This window comes from Lepus europaeus, chromosome 11 (genome assembly GCF_033115175.1).
Source record: "Lepus europaeus isolate LE1 chromosome 11, mLepTim1.pri, whole genome shotgun sequence".
Classification (NCBI taxonomy): Eukaryota; Metazoa; Chordata; class Mammalia; order Lagomorpha; family Leporidae; genus Lepus; species Lepus europaeus.
This window is the reverse complement of record NC_084837.1, coordinates 105,154,167-105,177,279: the sequence shown is the minus strand read 5'-3', so window position 1 is coordinate 105,177,279 and position 23,113 is coordinate 105,154,167. Positions and strand designations below refer to the sequence as shown.

General features: G+C 58.7%; 1 protein-coding gene across 2 annotated transcripts in view; it reads left to right on the top strand.

Annotated features, from left to right (window-relative positions):
- Positions 1–22,908, top strand: part of CRTC3 (CREB regulated transcription coactivator 3) — a 98,861-nt gene extending 75,953 nt beyond the window's left edge. Inside the window, exons 7-15 of one of the 2 annotated variants that reach the window (XM_062206287.1) lie at positions 2,008–2,043; positions 4,046–4,131; positions 5,604–5,653; positions 10,886–11,103; positions 14,952–15,250; positions 18,865–19,065; positions 19,156–19,236; positions 20,282–20,384; positions 20,717–22,908. In XM_062206287.1, the coding sequence (XP_062062271.1) occupies positions 2,008–2,043; positions 4,046–4,131; positions 5,604–5,653; positions 10,886–11,103; positions 14,952–15,250; positions 18,865–19,065; positions 19,156–19,236; positions 20,282–20,384; positions 20,717–20,922 (1,280 nt within the window). In that variant the 3' untranslated portion in view covers positions 20,923–22,908. Of the gene's footprint in view, positions 1–2,007; positions 2,044–4,045; positions 4,132–5,603; positions 5,654–10,885; positions 11,104–14,951; positions 15,251–18,864; positions 19,066–19,155; positions 19,237–20,281; positions 20,385–20,713 lie in introns of both variants that reach the window. The other variant, XM_062206285.1, reaches the window with a different exon arrangement.
- The last annotated feature ends 205 nt before the right edge of the window (positions 22,909–23,113 follow it).

Sequence of the window (23,113 nt, the reverse complement as noted above, 5' to 3'; positions counted from 1 at the left end):
TTCCTCCCTGCCCTCCGCGCCTTGAGGCTTCCTCCTCGGATCCATCTAATATCTGCTGCAAGACTCTCTCGGAAGCTCAGCTGACACCTGGCCACGCTTCTCACCAAAGCCTTCCTCTCCCCAGCCTGGTCTCCCATTCTCCCACCCTGTGCTGCAGCCAGGCTGTGCCTCCCCCTGCCCCTGCCCCTGCCACACACCTCCTCCTCTCGACCTTCTGACCCTGTGCAGGGCAGCCCCTTCAACCTCACCTGTGCTTGTCTCGCTCCTTCCAGGGACAGCAAATTGGCTAGGGACAGGGCCATTCTGAAGGCACACAGGTGGCTCCAGGCCCAGAACTCAGGAGCAGTACAGTCTGGGGGCTGGGAGCGGCCTCCTGCATGGAGTGTGTGAAGGTCTCATGAGATCGTATGTGTGAGGTGCCCGGCCAGTCATTAGCATCTTGTTACCATCTGTGTCCCTTGGCACATAGCTCAGGTGCCACCTGTTCTACAAAGCCTTCGTCCTGGGCACTAACGGGTGCATTTTCACAGGCAGCCCTCAGTGGAGTCCATGGTAATTAAACCACAAGTGATGTTGACACACTTCACTGTACCCTACCAGATGGGCAGGTAGAGCTTGGGTTTTCATTTTCAATTGGCTGACTGCATTTTAGTGACCAGGTGGTCACCTTCCCTGCCCTTTGCCAATATGAAGGTCTCAGGGAGGCATAGGAGTTAGAAGCTGCCTGCTTTCCCTCTGACAGCACTTTGCCTCTCCGCCCCTCATTTTCTAATGCTCTCCTGTCCCTTCCCTGGATGCGTGACATTGCTGGTTAAGCGAGCAGCCGCCCAGGCCAGCCCTCAAAGGGCAGGGCCCAGCACCTCTGCAGTAAAATCCCAAGATGATGCTTAAACATGCAGGCTCTTCCGGCAACTCTCGCACCTTCTGGATCGAAATCTTTGAGTGGGGGGCCCAAGAATGTGCATTTTAGCAAGCTTACCCAAGTGGGCTTTCTGTTCACTGAAGTGAAGTCCCCAGGCCCCGGCTTGGGTGCTAAGAGAAGTCCTGTGTTTGGGCACACACTTCAGTTTGTGCACCTCTCGGTGCTCCTGGGGGCGTCACTGCTGTGCCTGCCCCGGACCCTTCCACGGGTGTCACGGCGCTGGCTGCAGTGTCCGGTCTTCTGCCTGCCTGGCATCACCTGGCTCCACCGAGCCCTTAGTGCAAGAACTGAAGAAGTCAGTGTCGAATGAATGACTATTAGGCATTTTGTTGAAGTTTTACAGAGTGATCAGGTTAACGTAGATCAACCTTATCCACAAACTGAGTGAGCTGTAGGTAAAGTCCTTGTTCCGTGCTAAAAACTCGTCTTGATGTATTTGATTGCTCCAAGGAGAACGGTCAAAAAAATTATATTCTTGGCACAGTCTTTTAGTTTTAACTTGGAGCAATAAGAAAGCCTACACTTTGTCATCTGCAACATATCCTACGGATTAAAGGTAATTTATCCAGCCAGCACTTATTCCAGGTCAAATTTTAAACACTTTGTGAAGAGCTATCACATTTACCCTTTAACTTGACTTAGCCGCCAGATACATATATTTTAAATAATGTGACTGTGCAAGAGTTGTGATCAACAACTTCTAGCAGCATGGACCCTCCGGGTTGTCCCTAAGGACACCAAGTGGCGACAGGGCCCCTTGAAGTTGCCCCCAGCCCCCAGCTCTCCCAGGTACTTGGAGGAGAGTTTCCATCCTGCAGAGAGGGCCTCGGGCTTCGTCAGGACAGTAGCAGCGAGAAAATGTAAGACCGAGACAATTTTAAAGAGAAGCGGGTGACAATCAAATTTAGACGCAAATTATCCATAGCTGATTTTTTTTTTTTTTAGTATAAATGCTAACATGCCTTGAAAGATCAAAATGGCCTTAGAATTTCCACAATTCTATTTCAACTCAGAATGTTGCTAATTTCACGAACAAGTGGGAGTGAAGGCGCCGCCTAAGTGCTCTTTGTTTTTCCTTCCACCAGGTTTCTGCGATGGCGAGAATGATGGACATGGGGAAGGTAGGCGTGCCTTCCTTCCGCAGCGCGCCCCCCAGTGCTGGCAACTGATGCTTGGTTTACTTTCCTGAGGTGCTGCGGAGCACGCTTGCCAAAGGCAGGGTGTGGTTAGATTACAGAGGTTCCTTGTCGCCAAGCCCCCACAGTCCCACAGAGGGTGGCGTCACATGAAAACCTGAATGAACCGATCACTTAGGCAGTCAGCGCCATCTGTGCCATCTAGGAAGCCTCTGTGAGTCGGTAATTGGCGACGTAAATCAACAGCACCAGGGAAATGCAAATCGGCTGCGAAATGAGATTTTTTCATCTCCTGAAAGCTAATTAAAATAATGTTGGTGAGCCACCATGGGCAAGAACAGTTCATTTATTCATTCAGTAACCAGGCCCCCTAAACCTCCATAATCTGAAATTTAATTTTCATCATCTGAAAATAAACAGCCAAATTAAGTTTATGCTCGTATGTCACAGAGATAAGGGTCATAAGATAAACGGGGGACAGTTCTCTGGCATCACCCCGCGTGCTCCTTTTCTGGGAAAGCCTCGATAGGCCATGAAAAACAAATCATGAGAAGTTAAAACATCTGAGGCCAGGTGAAGACATGGCTTTAGGGCTTGCATTCCCCCAGTGAATTCTTTGAAGCACTCCCAGCAAAACCTGGATATGAAAAAGAGGCTGAAAACAGTGGTCTCCGAGAACCTTGGGTCTCGCCTCCCTCAGCCCTGCAGCTGCCCCTGGCACCCAGCAGCACCCTACAGCCTCCAGCTCTTGCTCTCCCGTGGCGTGGCTTCACACGCGTGCCCTGCAGTCTGCTGGGAGCCAGCGTTTCCCAGGCCCCTCCCAGCAGCCAACGCGGCAGCAGGCTCCGCCCCGCACGGAGCTCGCAATACAGCCGGTATTCACGTCAGCCCAGGTGACCTTTCAGGAAAGAAAATCAGGCTGTGGGCAAAATGAGCTCTTCAACAGTGACTTGGGTATCAGGGCACAGGGACGCTGAGGAAGCCTGGGGCGGTGCTCACGCGAGGGCTGGCTGTCCAGAGCCCTGTCTCAGGCTCGCTCGGTCACACCCCACCCGTACCTGGTTCATTTTATCTCAACTTCATTAAGTAGAAGATCCAGTAAACTTCCTTGTAGGGTTTTTGTTCCAAGCCCTTTTGTCAGCTCTGCTCTGAGGCTGTGGTCCCTGTTGTAAGTGGCTTCTTCCTGGGCTCTGGGCAGCCAGGCTCAGGCAGGACAGCCACGGCAAGTCACCCCGGGGGCTTACGTGGTCACTGAGCACTCGCCTGTGCCCCAGCCTCCCGCCTGACGTCAGGTCATTTGTTAATTCCTGAGGGCTGATCCTTGTCTTGTGGCCTCGGAGAACAAGGCCGGCTTTGCCCCTCGGCATTGCTGTTTGGTTGGTGTGACTGAGGGAGTCGGGGCAGAAAGCCCTGGAACAGCCCGCCTGAAGCCAGGCTGGTGTTCAGTGGCCAGCAGGGGCCAAGGGCACCGTCAGCGGCCCAGTCTCAAACCCTCGGGTTCCTGGCTCCCCTCCCAGCCGAGTCTGTCTCCCAGGCCCTCGTGTCTCTCCTCGGCCTCCTCCCTCCGCGCTCTCCTTTACCCACCTGGCAGGGCCTCCCTGACCCAGCCTCAGCTTCCACGCTTTCTTCCTGCCACTCTAAGTGTGGCTTAACCCCCGCCCCAGAACGCACTTGTCCCCTGTGTCCAAAGGGCTTCCCAGTCCCAGCGCCTTCCCGGGCGCTTCCCAACTGCTAGGCAGCAGCCCTGGGGCTCTCTCGGGCTCCGCTCCTGGACAGAGGCCGCCCTGCCAGGACTAGATGATTGGCTCCTTAGAGGCTCGTTCATCTCTGAGCCCCCGGGGTAATGCACAAAGCGCCTCCCCCCACTAGACAGGCAATAACTATTTCTTAAATCAGTCATTTGTTTACAAAGACGATTTGCTTGGCGAAAGGCAGGGTGGCTGCCTTCGAATGCAATGAATGTGCTGCTTTTCTCTCTCTCTTGCAGTCATGCCTTTTCCCGGCCCGGTGAAAGAAGAGAATCTGTTAAATGTTCCAAAGCCACTGCCAAAACAGCTGTGGGAGACCAAGGAGGTGGGTGAGCGGCGCTCGGCGCGTGCGGCGTCCGGGAGGTTGGCACTCGGAGACCAAAGCGAGAGGATCTGTCTGAGGGCAGGGATCAGGAGACCATCCCAGGGGGTGACGCCTCAAGCTAGAAGTTCCCTGGTGTGTTGTGGCTGGGTGCAGTGGCCTGGTGGCCTCCTGTTCTCAGGTGCATTTTCTCGTCCGAAAGCCTCTCCCTCCCCCACATCGCCTTCGTGTTGCTGAAAGTTCCGGAACCTGCTTACAAATCCCAGGCCGATTTTTTCCGTTTTGTGACCAACATCTTCCCCCATCTCCAGCTTCTGTCCAGAGTGACTGATAACCCTATTTATAAAGTATTTATTTTTTAAAGAGTTTTATTGATTTCCATTGTATTTGTGAGGCAGGGAGACAGAGAGCTTCCATCCAGTGGTTCATTTCCCAAACGACCACAACAGCCAGGGCTGGGCCAAGCCGAAGCCGGGAGCCAGGAGCTCTGTCTGGGTCTTGGATGTGGGCGGCAGGGGCCCTGGGTGCTCAGCTCGGCCTTCCTTCCCATAGGGAAGTCATCTTGGCTTTGAGGGACAGCAGGCATTCCAGCCGTACTGCCACACTGGTGCGTGTGCTGGTGCTGTCCCGGAACCATCCCCAGCCCGTGGAGCACCTGGGAGCCGTCTGGTTCAGGCCGCTCCGCCTGGCAAGTCCCCTGAGGCCTCCGTGAGCATTTAGGGGATCTTGAAATTCGGTTTTCTGAGACGAGAGGGGTATGGTGTTTAACCTTGTGAGGGGGAGTGAAGGGAGGTAGGATTCGAAACGCACGTGCGTACACGCAGGAGAAACAGCCACGCCGTGTCGTCTTTGGCCGTGAGAGGCACAGGTGCCTTTTCTCCAAGGACAGCTCCGGCTTCCCCAGCGCAGGGGACAGCGGCACGAAGGAGGGGCCCCTCCGGCCGTTCCTGCGGGTTTGTGGCGCCCGCTCCTACTGGCTGGGCGTGTGTCTCCCAGCTGGAATACTGGTCCCCTTCTGGCGTCCCCTCTGTTTTCTGTTTCCTTTCCTTTCTCCAGACCCGGAGGAACAGGAATGTCTGCGGGGGCTCCAGAGTTCGGGGAGGGATGCCCCCCCCTCCGTGGGGTGCCTGCGTGCCAGTCCCGCTTCCTGCTGATGCAGACCCGGCCAGAGGCGGTGTTTTTGCACCCAAATAAACTTATCTTTTAATTCCATTTTTCCATGAGCTTCTTGAAGAGCCTTGTTTACAGATCCCACGTGTAGGAAACACTGGCCTTTTTGGAGGACATTGTATCCACCTAGAAGGCAAATTAAGAAAATTTCCAATGAAGAAAGCTTGTTGATGTTATGCCTCCCTGGTGGCCCATCACGCCTGACCGGCTGCCCTGTCCCACACGCTGGTGCTTGCCGGGGCACAGGGACCCCTGCCCCCTCCCCCACAGGGTGAGTAAGCCCAGCTCTGTCCGTCTCTCCCCAGGTTCAGTCCCTGTCAGGGCGCCCTCGGTCCTGTGACGTCGGAGGCGGCAAGTAAGTGACGTTTTCTCGCTGTGTGCGTGGGGTGGGGGGCGTGCTGCCGCGTGGGCCATTCGGACCGCACTCTCCTTTGGTCCTGTGTCTCACGGGTTTAAAGTCGTGAAGCCACATAACCGTGGTGACGGATAAGACTGCCGACAGACGGCTCGTGGTAAACGCACACGTGCCTGGTGGAGACAGAAGCAGGTGTCCAGGGTGGCCCGCTGGCCTCACGCCCTGCCAGGCCCTAGTGTCAGCTGCTGTGGTGGCCACGGGCGAAAGGGAGAAGAAGCTAACAGACCCACAGAAGTTGCTTCAGGGAGCGCCTGCACATGTCCTCTTGCCACTGAACCGTGCACTTGAATGTGGTTGAAATGGTACCTGTTACGAGTGTGTGTTACCAATTTTTTAAAAACAGAAGATGAAGAAATACAAAAATTGGCAGCATCACACTCTCTCTGGAAACACTCGTTAATGAATGGAGTTAGTAGTACACAGCTTGAGAACCGACAGGAGTGAAGAAAAAAGCTCACTGAGCCTGAGGGAGGAGGAGGAGGGGCGAGGGATGAGGACGCCCACACGGTAAGGCCGCAAGAGCCGAAGCCACGCGGTGCGTGAGGTCGGACGCTAAGAGTCGGGCGGGACAGCTGCGGGGTTTGGGGTCGCAGCTGCTCCTCGCCCCTGGCCGCTCCAAGAACTCTGCCAGGGCCTCCCCAGAGACTGCCCTTTGGGACGTGGTGGGCAGGGACCTGACAGCTCACGGGGCTGTTTTTGTCCCTCGGCACAGCCCTGCCCGTTCCCAAAGAGCGAGTCTTCCCAGGGCCCAACGAGCGTGCTTTGACCGCGAGACCCTTGCCAATCTGATGTAGCCCCGACACCGTCTCAGGGGGTCTGGGAACCCCGTCTGCTTCAGGCAGCCCTCACAGGCGATGGTGCCGCGCCAGAGCCAGCATTTCACGGCGACGCGTTCCAGCCACGCCCAGACTCTTTTGGGCTGGTTAAATATGAACTCCTGTCAGCTAACAGGCTGCTGAGCTGGGAAGAGGGTGGGCCCTTTTTCAGAAAGCCTGCTGGACATGCGGCCGGACAGAGAGGCCCACCTGCCCGGGGGTGCAGACAGGGCCAAGGTGGCTCAGCCAGAGACAGGCATGCCTGGGGCTCAGGAGGATGCAACTCGTTTACCCCGGCGTGCTCTCGAGCAAGCGTGCTCTCGAGCAAGCGCGTCTTAGCTAGAGAAAGGCCTCTCCTGGGCGCGTGTTGGAGGCAGCTTTCCACTCAGGGACTCCTGTTCATCGACTCCCTCGTTCTGCACGCTGGGGAGAAGGTGATTGGAACAGCACATCCAAGGGGCGCGTGCTCTGGTGGACACTAGAGACAGCAACAACAAGCAAGCAGTCAGGACCTCGTGTGCCAGGGGCCGGTCAGTGCAGCGGAGACGGAGAGAGCAGTGTTGGTGCTGGCTGTCTAGGAAGGCCTTTCTGGTTAGAGGACACATGGCCCGGATCAGAAGGGAGGGCGCCAGGCCCCAAGGCAGGAGTGGACTGGGGCACCCGGAAGCTGGCGGAGCTAGGATCCAACGTAGAGCCGAGCCGAGTTACTGAAGAGTTTAGAGCCAGGGAGAACGTTACCTGGCTTGGATCCGAGTCCGCGCTGGCTCCAGGGGATGGCGACTGTATTTGGAAAGTGACCACCTGTACCCCTCTCAATGGCAGGGACGCTGCTGGGCGTGCCCCTCCTGACGTGGCTCCCGGTGGCCACAGCGTTTTCCTTCCTCCCTCACCCTCCTCGCTGCCTCATTGCCCGCTCAGACCTCTGCTCCTTTTTCTCCCAGGCACTGAGCCCCTCTGCTCCTGTGGTGGGCAGCTCTAGCATCTCCATTCCACTTTAACCTCAAACCAAATCCATAGCATCCAAAAGACAAGGTTCATGTCCAGTTTTTCTACAGTTAGAATTATTCATCTTCCAGCGGCCAGCCGGATACCTCTCCTCCATGGCTGCCCCGCCCCCCAGTGTCACCAGCAGGGAGTGAGGCCAGCTCTCTTCCCCCAGTCCTGACACCTCTCCTCCACGGCTGCCTGGCTCCCCCAGTGTCACCAGCAGGGAGTGAGGCCAGCTCTCTTCCCCCAGTCCTGACACCTCGCCTCCACGGCTGGCCCCGCTCCCCCCTCCCCCACCCAGTGTCACCTGCAGAGGAGTGGGGTCAGCTCTCTTCCCCCACTGCCAGCACACGGGCCCCTCCCCTCCATGAGGGCTGCCATCCCTGTTCCTGGCCCTGTCTGGGCACCTCACCACTGCTTCTCCCTCCCTCTTGGTTTTCAGAATTCTCAGCCACACTTTTTCAGAAATTATTTACTTACTTATTTGACAGAAAAACAGACAGACACAGAGAGACAGCTGAAGCTGGGAGCCGGGAGCCCAATCCGTCTCCCACAATGCAGTGGAACCCCTTGGGCCATCAGCTGCTGCCTCTCCGGCTCTGCATTAACAGGAAGCTGGAATCAGAAGCAGCATTGGGACTCGAACCCAGGCCCTCCAGTGTGGGAGGCAGGCATCCCAAGCAGCGTCTTAACTGCTGCACCAGCTGCCCGCCGCTCAGAAAGAGCGTTTCCTCTCGGGGCGTCCTTGTCCAGCCCTTGACCCGCCCGGCCTGGCCTCCGTGTGCCAGTGGGACTGTCAAGAGCGCCAGTTACGTCCTCTGGGACCCACCAGGTGGGTGACGTCCCTAGCCCATGCCGTCCTGTGTGACAGAAAGTCTTAGTGTCTAGACTGGAAATCATCTTAACATCCCCTCCCTTTCCCCCGATCTACTCATTGCCCTCCTGTGTTCCTCTCTGAGTGGGCAGCCCCGCCAGCCTCCACCCCAGACCCCGGGAGTCCTTCCCCAGCCGGTCCCCATGCTCCTGTCACCCCTGGGCTGGCCGTCCACCCAGCACCCAGCCGCGGGGCACTTGCCGCTCACCGTCAGGCTCCGCTCCTCGCACCTCGGGCGCCCTCCTGAGAAGCACGGAGCCGGCCTTCCCCGGGCGTCTCAGCCCGCAGTCCCCAGTGTCTCTGTCTGCATCTCCAGCCCCACCTCTCGCCATCACCCCCTCCTCCCAAACCGGACCCCCCCACGGCAGCCAGGGCACACGGTGTGGCTTCACGCTTGCCCGCCCTGCCCATGCCGTGAATTCTGCCTACAGTGGCTTTCCTGCCTAGGACGCCCGAGTCTCGCAGCCTTCAGCGCAACCCAGACATCCTCCAGGGAGCCTGCTGGCCACTCCCTCCACGCGGCCCGGGTCCAGGCTCTGCCGGGCCCTGCTCAGCGGCCCAGTCGTGCTGTACCACGACCTACCCTCCTCGTGGCTCTGTCTCCAGGCTCTGTCGAGTCTCCCGCAGGCGTGCATGGACTGAGGGACGTGCCCGCAGCTCCATCCATTCCAGGCTACCGGGGCCTCTCCAGCCATTCTCCTCTTCAGTCCCACTGCTCCTCCTAGCACAGGCCTGGGTGCTGTGAGTGTCCCAGCCGCTGCACACCCTCAGGCTGTCCCCGAGCTGTGACCACAGTGGCTTCTCTAAGTGCTGTGCCACAGCCAACCTTGCAGTCATGACCAGACTTCAGAGCGGCGCCACCTTCCCTGTGTGGCCTCACTCACTTGCCTCTCCCGCTTCATCCCTGCGCCCTTGGACTGTGCCCCCCACCCATGCTGCTCCAGGTCCTCAGCTAACCCTTCCCTCTGCGGCCCACCCTGCTGGGGCAGCCGGGGTTGGGGTGCTCCCAGTGGCACTGTACCCACTGGTTATTCGTAGCCCTTACTGGACTGGCACGCAGTGCTTCCACCTGTGTGGCCTCTTCAGGCTTGACCAGTCTGTCACATGTGCCTTGCAGTGAGTGAGCTCCGAGAACAGCCCCCTCAGACCTGGGCTGGGGGCCCTTCCCCAGCCCTGCCCTTTCCAGCTCCCGTGGGGTGTGGAGGCCAAGGAGCAAGGAGAACCACTACCCATGCAGCACCCCCAAGGCCTCAGGAGTGGCTGGGGAGGCTGCAGAGCTGGCGGGGGTAGAGCAGGGGCTGTGGGCTGCAGCCCGGGCCGCCTCTCGCTGCGTGGTTCTAGCACAGAACTGCAGAGTCTGGGAACTCCACATCTGATCTGGCCTCCCGAGCTATCCAGGAAGTACAATTTGCCACGACTGAAGTAAGAACAGGCTCACTGAAGGGTCTGTTCCTTCCATACAGAACTTTTCATTTACTTTTTAAAATATTTATGTATATGAAAGAGCTTCGGAGAGGCAGAGAGAGAGAGAGAGAGAGAGAGGTTTTCCATCTGCTGAATCACTCCCCAAATGGCCATGACAGCCGGAGCTGGGCCAATCTGAAGCCAGGAGCTAGGAACTTCTTCTGGGTCTCCCATGTGGGTGCAGGGACCCAAGGCCTTGGGCCATCTTCTACTGCTTTCCCAGGCCATAGCAGAGAGCTGGATCAGAAGTGGAGCAGCCAGGACTCAAACCAGCGTCCATATGGGATGCTGGCACTGCAGGCAGCGGCTTTACCCACTATGCCACAGCGCTGACCCCTTGATTTGTAACTTTTAAGAATTGGAGCAGGTGGTATGTAGCCCCAAATGTTAGGGGCGAGCCTGACCGCTCCTTCTCCTTGACCCAGGTCTCCTGTGTGGGCTGCAAGGACCCTACCACTGGCACTGTCACCTGCTGCTTCCTAGGGTGTGCGCCTGCAGGAAGCTGGAATTGGGAGCAGTCAGGGCTTGAACCCAGGCACTGCGGTGCAGGGTGCAGGCATCCCACCCCTGCTATGGCAGACACCCACCCCGTAGCTTCAATGAAAGAATGCAGCATCTCTTTCTTACTTTAAGTTTATGGAGACTATATTAAAAAAAAAATCTTAAAATTGAAAAACATGTAGTTCCCTAGAGATGTTTATTTTTGGTAGGAAAATCTGTCCCAAAGAACCATATAACATAAGTGGTGCCTCACATGATGGCTTACAATTTTCACAGTGCTTTGGCATCCATAACCTAACCTGGCCTTAGATATTTCTGTAGGGCGGGGATAGGTGACCTCACCCATGTAGTGCAGGAGGTAAGGGGGTTGTGCTTCAGAGAGGCTAGGCCAAGGCTCTGAGGTCTCGGAACATGGAGCGCAGGGCCCAGCCAGGCCTGCCGTCTCTGCCGTTTGGCAGGGCAAGGTGTTTTACGTGTCCTGTTGCCAACAGCCAGGTGCATTGTAGAAAGTGACGCTTACCTCTCTTTCAGTGCTTTTCCACATAATGGTCAAAACATGGGCCTCTCCCCCTTCCTGGGGACCCTGAACACAGGAGGGTCACTGCCAGACCTAACCAACCTCCACTACTCGGCGCCCCTGCCAGCCTCCCTGGATGCCAGTGACCACCTGTTCGGTGGCACGAGTATGGGGAACAGCGTGGGCAACCTCCCGGCTGCGATGACCCAACTGGGGATCAGGAGCTCCTCCGGTAAGTGTCCCCTGCTTGGAAAGACCCTGCCTGTGTCCCCTGCTGGCTTGTCCACGGCAGCCCCCGGCCAGCGGCAGCAGCCAAAGCTCCGTTAGAGGCACTCATCCTCCTGCCGCCTCCACGCACTGCTGCTGTTTGCCTCCGGGGCTCTCTCCGTGGGATTTGGGGCGAGCTGGGACAGCACCGCTGAGCCTCGTTCCTCATCATCTTCCCCAGCCCTGGTCTCCAGGGGACTTGGTGACCATAACCAGAGTCAAGAAATAAGCATCTATTTCACATTGGCTGAACAGTGGCCACCGCCCTTGTCGACGGAGGGCAGTGTCTTACCATTTAAGCCGTCTCAAGAGCCCTCCATTTCCCCCTTGGATTTCACATGACAAGATTTTGAAGTTTAGAAAGCTTAAGTGGCTATAGTGAAGACAGCAGTATTCAGGAAAAAATTATATATATATATATAATATATATATACACACCCAAGTTCAAAGTCATCGGTCCAACTTGCCAGAAGCGCCTAGGGCCGTGCCCTGGAAGCGTTGCTGTGCAGGTTTGATTGTGCACGGTTCACACACACCCCGTGAAGCTCTCACTTGGGCTGTGGCGGTGCTGCCAAGGCAGACGCTGTGGGACATCCGCCAGCTGGGAAGGCGTCCTCCGCGGAGGCCGTGTGTGCTGCTTTCCGCTCTGGGCCCTGTGGCGCACGCAGATCAGAGCTCACTGACAACCCGGACCTCACTCGGGGCAGTCACTGGCAGGTCCTCTGATGGATGACTCCGGTGTTGCTGCCACTGTGCAACACCGTTCCAGGCTTAAAGAATTATTCTGGTTTTCAGGGCCTTGGGGGTCATTTTGTTGTCCTTACTAGTAGCAAGTCTTCCATCCACTGTGTCCAGGCATTCATGTTCAGAACTCAGTCACTATGAGCAGAGCCTGTGTGCAGGGAGTGACCAGGCTGTACTGTGGACAGAACCCGTGTGCGGGGAGTGACCAGGCTGCGCTGTGGGCAGAGCCCGTATGTAGGGAGAGCGGCTGGGCTGCGCTGTGGGCAGAGCCTGTGTGCAGGGAGTGACCAGGCTGCGCTGTGGGCAGAGCCCGTGTGCAGGGAGAGCGGCTGGGCTGTGGGCAGAACCCGTGTGCAGGGAGTGACCAGGCTGTACTGTGGGCAGAGCCTGTGTGCAGGGAGTGACCAGGCTGCGCTGTGGACAGAGCCCGTGTGCAGGGAGTGACCAGGCTGTGCTGTGGGCAGAGCCTGTGTGCAGGGAGTGACCAGGCTGCGCTGTGGACAGAGCCCGTGTGCAGGGAGTGACCAGGCTGCGCTGTGGACAGAGCCCGTGTGCAGGGAGAGCGGCTGGGCTGCGCTGCGGGCAGAGCCCGTGTGCAGGGAGTGACCAGGCTGCGCTGCAGGCAGAGCCTGTGTGCAGGGAGTGACCAGGCTGCGCTGTGGGCAGAGCCCGTGTGCAGGGAGTGACCAGGCTGCACTGTGGGCAGAGCCCGTGTGCAGGGAGAGCGGCCAGGCTGTGGGCAGAGCCCGTGTGCAGGGAGTGCGGCTGGGCTGCGCTATGGGCAGAACCTGTGTGCAGGGAGTGACCGGGCTGTGCTGTGGGCAGAGCCCGTGTGCAGGGAGTGACCAGGCTGCGCTGTGGACAGAGCCCGTGTGCAGGGAGTGACCAGGCTGCGCTGTGGACAGAGCCCGTGTGCAGGGAGAGCGGCTGGGCTGCGCTGCGGCAGAGCCCGTGTGCAGGGAGTGACCAGGCTGCGCTGCAGGCAGAGCCTGTGTGCAGGGAGTGACCAGGCTGCGCTGTGGGCAGAGCCCGTGTGCAGGGAGTGACCAGGCTGCGCTGTGGACAGAGCCCGTGTGCAGGGAGAGCGGCTGGGCTGCGCTGCGGGCAGAGCCCGTGTGCAGGGAGTGACCAGGCTGTGCTGTGGGCAGAGCCCGTGTGCAGGGAGTGACCAGGCTGCGCTGTGGGCAGAGCCCGTGTGCAGGGAGAGCGGCCAGGCTGCAGGGCGCTGTCTGGGGTCCAGTGTTTCTGAGGATTTGCTCTGGAGGCCAGGATGTTCTTTGTGGCGAAGACACCAGCCTCACAGCTTCCTCATAGAAGCTCTCAGGACCTGTAGAATCTCTCGAATCGGAGCCTGGGCAGGTCTCCATCTAGGAGAATTCTCCATGAGCAAGGACAGCCTGTGGCCACAGAAGCAAAGCCACGTTGGCACGCAGCACCCGTGGGTCTGGAGGAACCAGGTGTTCTCCAATACAGCCCTTGACGCTGCTTCCAGCTGAAATTTTTTTTTTTTTTTTTTTGGACAGCCAGAGTGGACAGTGAGAGAGAGAGAGACAGAGAGAAAGGTCTTCCTTTTCCATTGGTTCACCCTCCAGTGGCCACTGCGGCCGGCGCACTGTGGCCGGTGCACCGTGCTGATCCGAAGCCAGGAGCCAGGTGCTTCTCCTGGTCTCCCATGTGGGTGCAGGGCCCAAGCACTTGGGCCATCCTCCACTGCCTTCCCGGGCCACAGCAGAGAGCTGGCCTGGAAGAGGAGCAACCGGGACAGAATCCGGCGCCCCAACCGGGACTAGAACCCAGGGTGCCGGCGCCACAGGCGGAGGATTAGCCTAGTGAGCCGTGGCGCTGGCCATCCAGCTGAAAATCTTACTGGCTGTTAGCTTCCACAGAAGAGCGTTCTTTGGTCCAGAACAAAGCTGAGAACCTGTGTCGAGTTTTGTCTTGTTTCAAGAAAGAAATCTTTCTCTGCTATTTCAATCCCCAGATGCCCTCAACAGCCAGGGCTGGGGCTGGGCCAGGCTGAAGCCAAGAGCCAGGAGCTTAATCTGGGTCTCCACGTGGGTGGCAGGGACCCAAGTACTTGGGCCATCATCTGCTGTCCCCCAGGCACATTAGCAGGGAGCTGGAGTCCAGAGCCGGGATTAGAACCCAGGCTCTCTGATACTGGATGAAGGCATCCCAAGAGGTGCCTTACCTGCTGCCTGTCCCCGGGCTCAAGATTTTATAATTGTTACGCACTCCTTAAAATGCTTGGTCCACGGGTTTCTCAAGGGTGTTTGAGCTCTTTCTGAATGAGGTTTTCCCCCTTAATCTCAAGTCAGGTATTTAGCTTGAATTCCTGTTTGGCCCGGCCGCGTCTCTGACCTTCCCCCAGATTGCCGAGTGCTAGGAGACTGCCCAGGCTTTGTCATCGCCATCTTTCTACCTTTTAAAAACAATCTTGCCAGCTCAGCATGCTCGATGTTATCATTTCTTGGTTTGCATAACAACTATTATGGAACACTTACTTGTTTATCAATAGAAAACAACACACAGTGTGCTCACCGCAGGTGCTGGTACACGGATGCTGGGCTGAACTTCAGGACACGGGCATCGCGGGGTGAGACGCACAGTCCATTCACGGAGTGCGGCCGCTCCGTGCCAGGCCTCCTCGTGCACCTCCTGACCCTGCAGCCCCAGGCTTACTCATGTGAAGTTCAGCCCTCCCTCAGAATAAACACAGCACCAGCTAAAGCTTCCTTTCCCTGAATTAGACTAGGCCGTGATGAGCAATTTCCAGAAAAACAATGAGAGGGACCCTGGGGTGGGAGGTGGGGGCGGGGCTGTGGGGAGTGTCCCTTCCTGTGACTCCCTGATAAGCTAAGGGCCTTAAAGGCCTCCCGGGAACACAGCTCTCAGAGGCCGCGCTAACGGGATCTGTCGTTGGCCCCAGGTCCCTGCTCCTCGCAGCGGGCACCGGTAGCGTCGTCCGCCTCCGTGTGCGTGTCCCGGCCTGGAGCCCCTTTGCCCACAGGGACAGGAGGGAGCTTTCGCTGGGATCTCACCCGTGACCTGTGACCGTGTTGTCTGCAGGGCTCCAGAGCTCTCGGAGTAACCCCTCCATCCAGGCCACGCTCAGCAAGATGGCGCTGTCCTCGTCCCTCAACAGCCACCCGCAGACGTCGGCCGCCAGCGCGTCAGCCCTGCAGCCCTCGCTGCGGCTCTTCTCCCTCAGCAACCCATCTCTGCCCACCACAAACCTGAGCGGCCCCTCTCGGCGCAGGCAGCCGCCCGTCAGCCCCCTCACGCTCTCTCCGGGCCCGGAAGCGCATCCCGGCTTCAGCAGACAGCTGTCGTCCAGCAGCCCGCTGAACCCCTACCCCGCCTCGCAGGTATGGACACCTGCTGTGGGTGAGCTCCGCGCACTCGCCAGTGCAGTCAGCTCGCCGACACGCAAAACCAGGGAGAGCACGAGTGCGGGCAAGCTAAGGAGCATTCATGATTTCTTAACAGCAGAGGGCCGCGCTGATGCCTCCAAAGCAAACACTGACCGGTGCCCAGCCCCCGTGACTCACGCACTGCAGGGTGGGAGAGGGGGCAGCCCGCACACGTTCCAGCCGGGCTGGCCCGAGACAGCTGACGAAGGCAGGCGAGGGCTCCAAAATTGGTTTGGAAAATCAGGGATTGAAAGTGCAGTGAGCCCGGGGGAGCCCACAGATGCTGCACTCTAAAGACCTCTTCCCTGGTTACCACCACGGAGTTGAGAAACTACATTCTCGCTGCTGCTGAGATAGGAGGCGTGAGGACTGCGTGTCTATAAAAGGCCCAATAGAAGCCTGTTAGAAAGAGACAGGCTTTGCAGCCATAGCTCCTTCTAGAAGCCCAGGGGTTGAAAACATGGCGTTTGGACTCACTCATTTATTTTTATTCTAAACTCTTAGGGTGATTCTCCCTGCACAACCAGCAACAAGCAGGATTTTGACCCTTAGTGGTCACGCCCTGGATCCATTAGAACATCATTAACTACGCTGCCATAATGAGTAACGATGTGGCAAGCAGCAGCTGACAGAAGCCCGTGGGAGGCGGTGGGAGATTCTGTCGTTAGTCACCACTCACTGGCTGTGAGAGCTTGATGTTATGAGTAATGCCTTCTGGGAGGGGCTGAGAGGGCATTTCATAATTTCCTTCTGGTTCTCCGGTTGTGAGACTGTGGCCTCGGATGTCCAAGTGCTCCTGCCTCCTAGCTGCACAGGGGGCTCTATGGAATTTTTTTTTACAGGGTCTAAAAAGTCACTTAGTCCTAAAAGGCTTGTTAGGAACTAGCAGCCATCTTCCCCTCTCTGTTAACCGTATTTCTCACCACCTGGAGAGGGTCCCTTGGAGCCGTGTGAGCTAAGCTCTTTGGTACCACCGTGTTATTTCAATATTTGTTCTAGACTTTTTGGTGTCAGGCACTATCTGATGACCTCACACCATCACAGCTCTTGATCTCTTTCAACTCTCTCACAGCCCCCACCTCGCAAAAACACACCCACCCATTTTCTGCCCGCCCTCATGGTTATAATTTTAGTGAGAACAATATTCTGCGCCTGCACTGGGGTTTTAAAAATTATTTTTAGAATTACAGAGAGAGAGGAGGAGAGACACAGAGAGCTGTCTTCCATCTGCTGGTTTACTCCCCAAATGGCCACAACAGCTGGGGCTGGGCCAGGCTGAAGCCAGGAGCCTGGAGCTTCTTCTGGCTCTCCCACGTGGGTGCAGGAGCCCAAGCACTTAGGCCATCCTCCACTGCCCTCCCAGGTGCATTAGCAGGGAGCTGGATCAGAAGTGGAGCAGCCTAGCCTTGAACTAGTGCCCATGTGGGATTCCGGCACCTCAGGTGGAGGCTTAACCTGCTACTCCACAAGGCTGGCCCCTAGAGGAGTTTGTAGTATACCATGAAATAGCAAAATGAACATTTTTTTTTTCTCTCCTGGAGTTGATAAATATTTGACTTTTAAAAAACTAATTTAAAAAAAATACTATGTAAAAAGCAATCTTATTTGAGAGACAGAGACCACTCCCATCCACTGACTGACTCCCCAGATACCCACAACAACCATGCAGGGCCAGGAGTTCAGTCCAGGTCTCCCACGCGGAAGACAACGACGCAACTGTTTGAGCCGCCACCTGCTGCTTTCCAGGGTGCTGGACCCAGGAGCAGAGCTGGGATTCAGACTCGGGCACCCGGCTGGCAGCTTAGCCACCAGGCCAAAACCCACCCCTGAGTTCTTTTGTTAGCCTGTTTTTCTATGTATCTATTACAAATGTAGTCCCAACTCCTGGAGTTGATTTAAAAAAAAAAAATCTTGCCAAAGAAGTACAGGAAAGAATACATGTGACCTTGTATAACATTGATTTTATTCCACCTGCCACTTGATTAGTAATTTGCCTGCATACAGAATTCTCGGCCGGCGCCATGGCTCGCTTGGTTAATCCTCCACCTGTGGCACCGGCAGCCCATATGGGCGCCAGGTTCTAGTCCCGGTTGCCCCTCTTCCAGTCCAGCTCTCTGCTGTGGCCCGGGAGGGCAATGGAGGATGGCCCAAGTGCTTGGGCCCTGCACCCGCATGGGAGACCAGGAGGAAGCACCCAGCTCCTGGCTTCGGATCGGTGCAGCGCCGGCCGTGGCGGCCATTTGGAGGGTAACCAACGGAAGGAAGACCTTTCTCTCTCTCTCTCTCTCTCTCTCTCTCTCTCTCTCTCTCACTGTCTAACTCTGCCTGTCAAAAAAAAAAAAAAAAAAAACAGAATTCTCAAGTTGAAATAATTTTCCCCCAGCCTTTTGGTTTCCAGGGTTGCTGGTGGGAAAACTAGCACCGCCCGGTTCTTCAGGCTTGGACTAAACCCCCCTTTTTCCTCGGGGGGTCTTGGAGGGGTCTCCCTTCTGTCTCCAGCGCCCCGAAGCCTTGTGATAGCGCACCTCAGCGTGAGCCGGGTGTCTGCTGGGCTTCTTCCTTCCAGAAACTCGAGTCTTTCGTTCCTGGAAGCTTCTCTAATGGCATCTCCGGTGATTTCTTCCTGTCACCCTTCTCCGCGCTCTGCCCTGGAACTCCTGTCGCATGGATGTCGGACACTAGTGGACTTTCTCGGGATCTCCTCTCTCTCTCTCTCTCCCCCCTCCCTCTCCTCGTTTGTACTCTGCCTTCCGAAAGCTTCTCCCAGGTAGCTTCCAACCCTGCTCTTGAGTTCTCACTTCTGTTCTAAGGTTAATTTTCTCAGGGTGTATTTATTTGACAGGCAGAGAGAGACAGAGAGAGAGAGAATCTTCCACCTGCTGGTTCACTCCCCAGATGGCTGCGAGGCTAGGGCTCTGAAGGGCCGGCTGCCCCGGCGGGGACCAGACCTCCTGGGTTTACTTCATCGCTTGTCCCCTGCTGTCCCCAGTTCCAGAGCCCCCAGGGAGGTGAACTGCGTTGCTTCCTGGTTTTTCCCCACTGCCAGCTTGGTGTTTGGCTTCCCGGCTCTGCTGAGCTGGTGAGCGCTTGTGCACCTGCCTCTTGGCCCCAGGTGCCATTGCCATCGTGTCCGCCGCTGCCTTTGTCCTCGTGCTGTTTGTCACATCAGTGTCTTGCACCGTTGTCCCTGTGTTGCTGCTCAGCACCTTGCTTGGGAGGGCTCGGGGGACAGCAGAGCTAAGTGCCTTTTTCGTTCCTCCTTCAAGTCGTGCCTTTCAAAGCATGGTTTTCATGCGGAAGGCTGAAAGGAAAATCGGTCAAGTCGGCTGTTTCCTCATTTTTTTGTTGTTTTTTTTAAGACCACGGACACGTCACCAAGTGGGAAGCGCTTTGCGGGGAGATGAGGTTGGCCGTGGACGTGGGAGGAGCAGCAGGAGCCTCCCCCGGCCCCACCTAGAATACTGCAGACAGGAGGGGGCCCGGCGGCCCTCTCCTTGCCGCTTCCTGGCCCGAAAGGACTCCCGCCTGATGCTCAAGGCTGACCGTGGCCGTGTGTGTTTGTCCCACAGATGGTGTCCTCGGATCGAAGCCCACTTGCCTTCCTGCCCACGGAAGCACAAGCCCAAGTGTCTCCACCGCCCCCTTACCCCGCCGCCCAGGAGCTGCCCCAGCCCCTCCTGCAGCAGCCCCCTGCCCAGGAGCCCCCCACCCCGCAGCCCCAGGCGGCTTCGTCCCTGCCACCGGCAGACTTCCAGCTGCTCGCGTCCCAGGTAGGTCCTGGGGGGAGCACCAGGGAGCAGGGGACCCGGCTCGGCACGCGCTGAGTTCCGTGCTCGCTGCTCACCATTTCTTCCCGGAAGGGCTCATCTTTGACCAACTTCTTCCCCGACGTGGGCTTCGACCAGCAGTCCCTGAGGCCCGGCTCAGCCTTCCCGCAGCAGGTGCGTGACCCCCGCCCTGCCCCGCCCCGCCCCCTTGGTGCACACACTCCTCCATTTGGGCTGTTGAACAGGTGACATTCAGGGCGCAGTGGGCTGGGCACCCCACGGCCGCACTCTCACTGTCGCTGTTCTGTGGCTTCGACAGCCTTGAGCCATCCCACTCCTAAAATGCAAGACAGGGGCCGTAGCAGCCAACTGGCCCATCCCCTCGTGGGGAGGAAAGCGAGGCCCGGGCAGGTCCTGGTCTCAGGAGCCGTAGAAGGTGGCGCCCCCAGCACCGTGTGCGGCTCCCGAGGGGGCAGGGGCTGCTTCCCTTAAGCCACGTTGCTTGGCTTCTGCACCTCTCCCGGCACTGACCCCGGTGGAGTCGGTGGATTTCCCAGCATTCCATGCAGTCTGCCTCGCATTCCCAGGCAGATTAAGGAGTGGAGGAAGGGCTGGGCCGTCTCCAGAACTCGACGCGAGTGACGTCGTGAAATACACGAAGCCGGCCACTTCCTGAGTGGGCTGTGGTGAGGGCAGTGGCAAGAAGAGCTCCCTGCCCACACCCCACCTCCCCGTTTTCTAAAGAGCGCGTTTTAGTCTGGGTGAGAATCAGTGCCTCCCCCCAAAAATGATGGAAACTTCTTGGAGACATCTTTGAAAACAGGTCCGAATTAATTTGAGGAAAGGCTCCTAAGGCAGCGCCCCCCTCCTCAGGTGCCCCTGCCCCTGCCCGGGCTTTGTCAGAGGGAGGTGCGCGTGCGCCGGGTTCACCCCGCGAGGGTAAGCAGGAGCCTGCCTCCTCATCTTCCTCAATCAAAGAGGAAAAGAGCCCCTTGCTTCCTGGCTGCACATAGAGCCGTGGGGGGCTTCTCCCGGGGGCGGATGAGGAGGGAGGGGCTGCAGGAACCATGGCCATGCATGTGCCTTGGAATGGCGGAGCGGGCAGGGCTCTGTGCGGACAGCAGTGCCCAGGCCTCGGAGACAGCCTGCCTGTGCGGTTTTGGGGGGATGCACCTGCTGCGCACGCTCAGTCCTCACCCCATGCCCGTGACATGTGCAGGTGCCCCTGGTGCAGCAAGGCCACCGGGAAGCCCAGGACTCTTTCCACGTGAGACCAACCCTGTATTCCAACTGCGGCACCTTCCCCAGCGCCCTCCTGACAGGTGAGCACTGGCGGCCCGCAGCTTCCCCACCCTCGCCTGTAAGGGGAGCCCACAGGGACCGTCGCGAAAGCCCCTTTCTGAGATGCGGAGAGGGGTCCGAGCCGTTTCTAAAGTGGTCTTAGGTGACTGACAGCCCTCCGACGGGAGAAACCCTGCGAAAACTGGGGAGGACGTGGAGTCCCGGGCGTGAGCTGGGGGCCTGGGAGCGGCTGGGCCCCGGTGTCACTGTCCCGGGCAGGGGAACGGCAGGAATGGTGTTGGGGGTCACCATCTGCTTAGGCCCTCGGGCCACCTAATCTGCGCTGTCCCGCCCTCCCCCGCCCCTCCAGAAGACTCGAGCACCAGCCTGTTTAAAGACCTCAGCAGCGCCCTGGCAGGCGTGCCCGAGGTCAGCCTGAACGTGGACGCGCCGTTCCCCCTGGAGGAGGAGCTGCAGATCGAACCCCTGAGCCTGGACGGACTCAGTATGCTCAGTGACTCCAGCATGGGCCTGCTGGACCCTGCTGTGGAAGAGACGTTCCGGACTGACCGCCTGTGACCCGGGACGCTCGGTACCTGCAGCGGCCAGACCAGCCCCCGGCCCGGGCGCCGTGCCCTGCCCTGCCCCAGGCCACGGCCGCGTGCGTGCTCATCTCCGTGACCCGGCCGTCCGGTCGGCCCCCTGTGCGCACAGCCCTGCGCACACGCAGAGAATCCACGTCACAGGAGAACCACTGATCTCAGTCGCCTTGAAGACAGGGCCTGGGGCAGGAGGCAGCTGGGGGCCGCCGCCTGCAGCGATGGCTTAGCACGTGCGGCCGGGGCCCTCGCTGGTCCATCTGCCCTGGCCGGAGGATTCCAGGGCTTAGCGGAGGGCGCCGTGATTCTAGCTGGGAAGAGTTGGATCCGGACCCAGGGCCAGGCTGGAGTTGAGAAACTGAGCCCTGCTTGTCCTCCCGTGGCCCACGGTCCCTTTGCTGCTGCTGCACCTGCCGTGTGGTCCTGGGAGCAGAGGAGCCTGAGCGGGGCGGGCACGCTGCACCCCCCCCCCAAACTGCAGCCAGTGCAGGCCTTCCTCCTGCGGGCCAGCGGCTGGGCCCCCCCGCCCCCCACAGCTGTTTCTCTGAGGATCCGGGGTTCAGTGCAGCCCCGCTTGACCACAAGTGCCTAGCGGGCAGGGCCTGTGCCTTTCTCAGCCTGACACCAGCAAAGCCCCAGTGCCTGTCAGTGCTCGCGGCAGGAGCGTGCCCGTGCGGCTGCACCTGCCCCTGCCCTGCTTCCAGGCTGTCTAACCTGTAGCCGTCCTGCACCCTGCCAGAGCTCAGAGCCTGAGCTTTTCTGAGACTCGTGCCCACGGTTAGGTGAGACCCTCGACTGCGCATCTAACCCGAGGTGACCGCATCCAGGCCGACCCCGGCGCCCTCTCTCCCTCCCTGGGGTTCTACGCCAGGGCCGCCCGAGGTCTGGGGCCCGGCCCCTCCTGCCCAAGCCCCCACCTGCACTTCCCGCTCAGATTTGTGTAGAGAGGTGCTTGGCAGTAAGAGGCCCAGCCCCGGGACCACCTTGGCCGTAATGCCCTGAGGGACAGCGCGTGGCCAGCCTCTGCCTAGTGCGCGGGCTGGCCCCTGAACAGGAAGCTACAGCGGACAGAGCCCTGGAGGCCGGGTCTGGGCAGAGAGGAGACAGGTGGGGAGGAGAACACTGAAGGAGACATGGAAGGCTCTGGAAGCTTCGCTTGAGCAGCCTCTGCCCTTCCAGGGGACTCAGGGATGTCACCGTCAGTCGACCAGCTGCACCCACTCAGAAGCGAGGCCGTGCGCTCCCACAGCCCAGCTCAGCAGCCAGCCCAGAGCCCTCCCAGCCTCATGGCCAGGGGCTGGCTTTGGTCCCATCAGAGCGCCTTGCCCTGCCACGCTCCCCGGTGGACGGGAAGAAGCCAGCTCCCGGGTCTGAGCCCCCAACACCTGAGCTCGCCTCTGAGGCGCGCGGCGGGGGGGTGCTTGTGTTTTCAGTCTTGTTTCTCTGAAGAGCGCTGCTCCCGCTTCACAGCCGCGTGCCTCATGCCTCGTGCCTTACCCACGGGGACCCTGCCGGCCCGCACCTGCCTGTACAGCAGTGGGGCCTTGCCGCCCACAGCCAGCGTCGCCCATGGGTCCGTCCACCCGTGGGTCCGTCCGCGCAGTCCCTCTCTCCTCGGCAGAGGTTCTGGGCGCTGCACAGCCCGACTGGCCCTGCACCCGCCGCCGCTCCCTCGCGTCGCCGTCCCCTGTCCCCAGCGTGTGAAGTGCCCAGTGTTCTCCCCAGAAGTCGTCACTGCCCTCGTCCCGTTCACGGCAGCTAAGCCACGCGTGCTCCCGTCCTCCCCCGTGTGGCGTGGGCTCTGGGGCGGGGTGTCCCGCCTGCCCCGGCCCCGCCTCCCCTGCCACGCCAGTGTCCTGACGCCCGGGCCCCTGTTAACAATATTTAAAGATTGGACTTTGTATAAAGTAGCTTCCGGGTTTTATAATGCGTCATTTTACATCTTTCGTAATTAAAGACAGCACGAGGAGGTTGGGTGCGAGTTTGGCGTCTTTCTTCAGCTTCAAGTGGGGTGAGCGGAGGGCGCCCTCCTCTCCCCACGCCCGCCACGCTCAGCTTGGAGCAAGGGCACACGGCTCCCCGGGGGCTAGCTCTGTCTTCTGTGCCCCTTCCCCGCCATGACCGGCGCCCCTTTGGACCCTGCCCAGTCCTCTGACGCCCCTGGCCACATT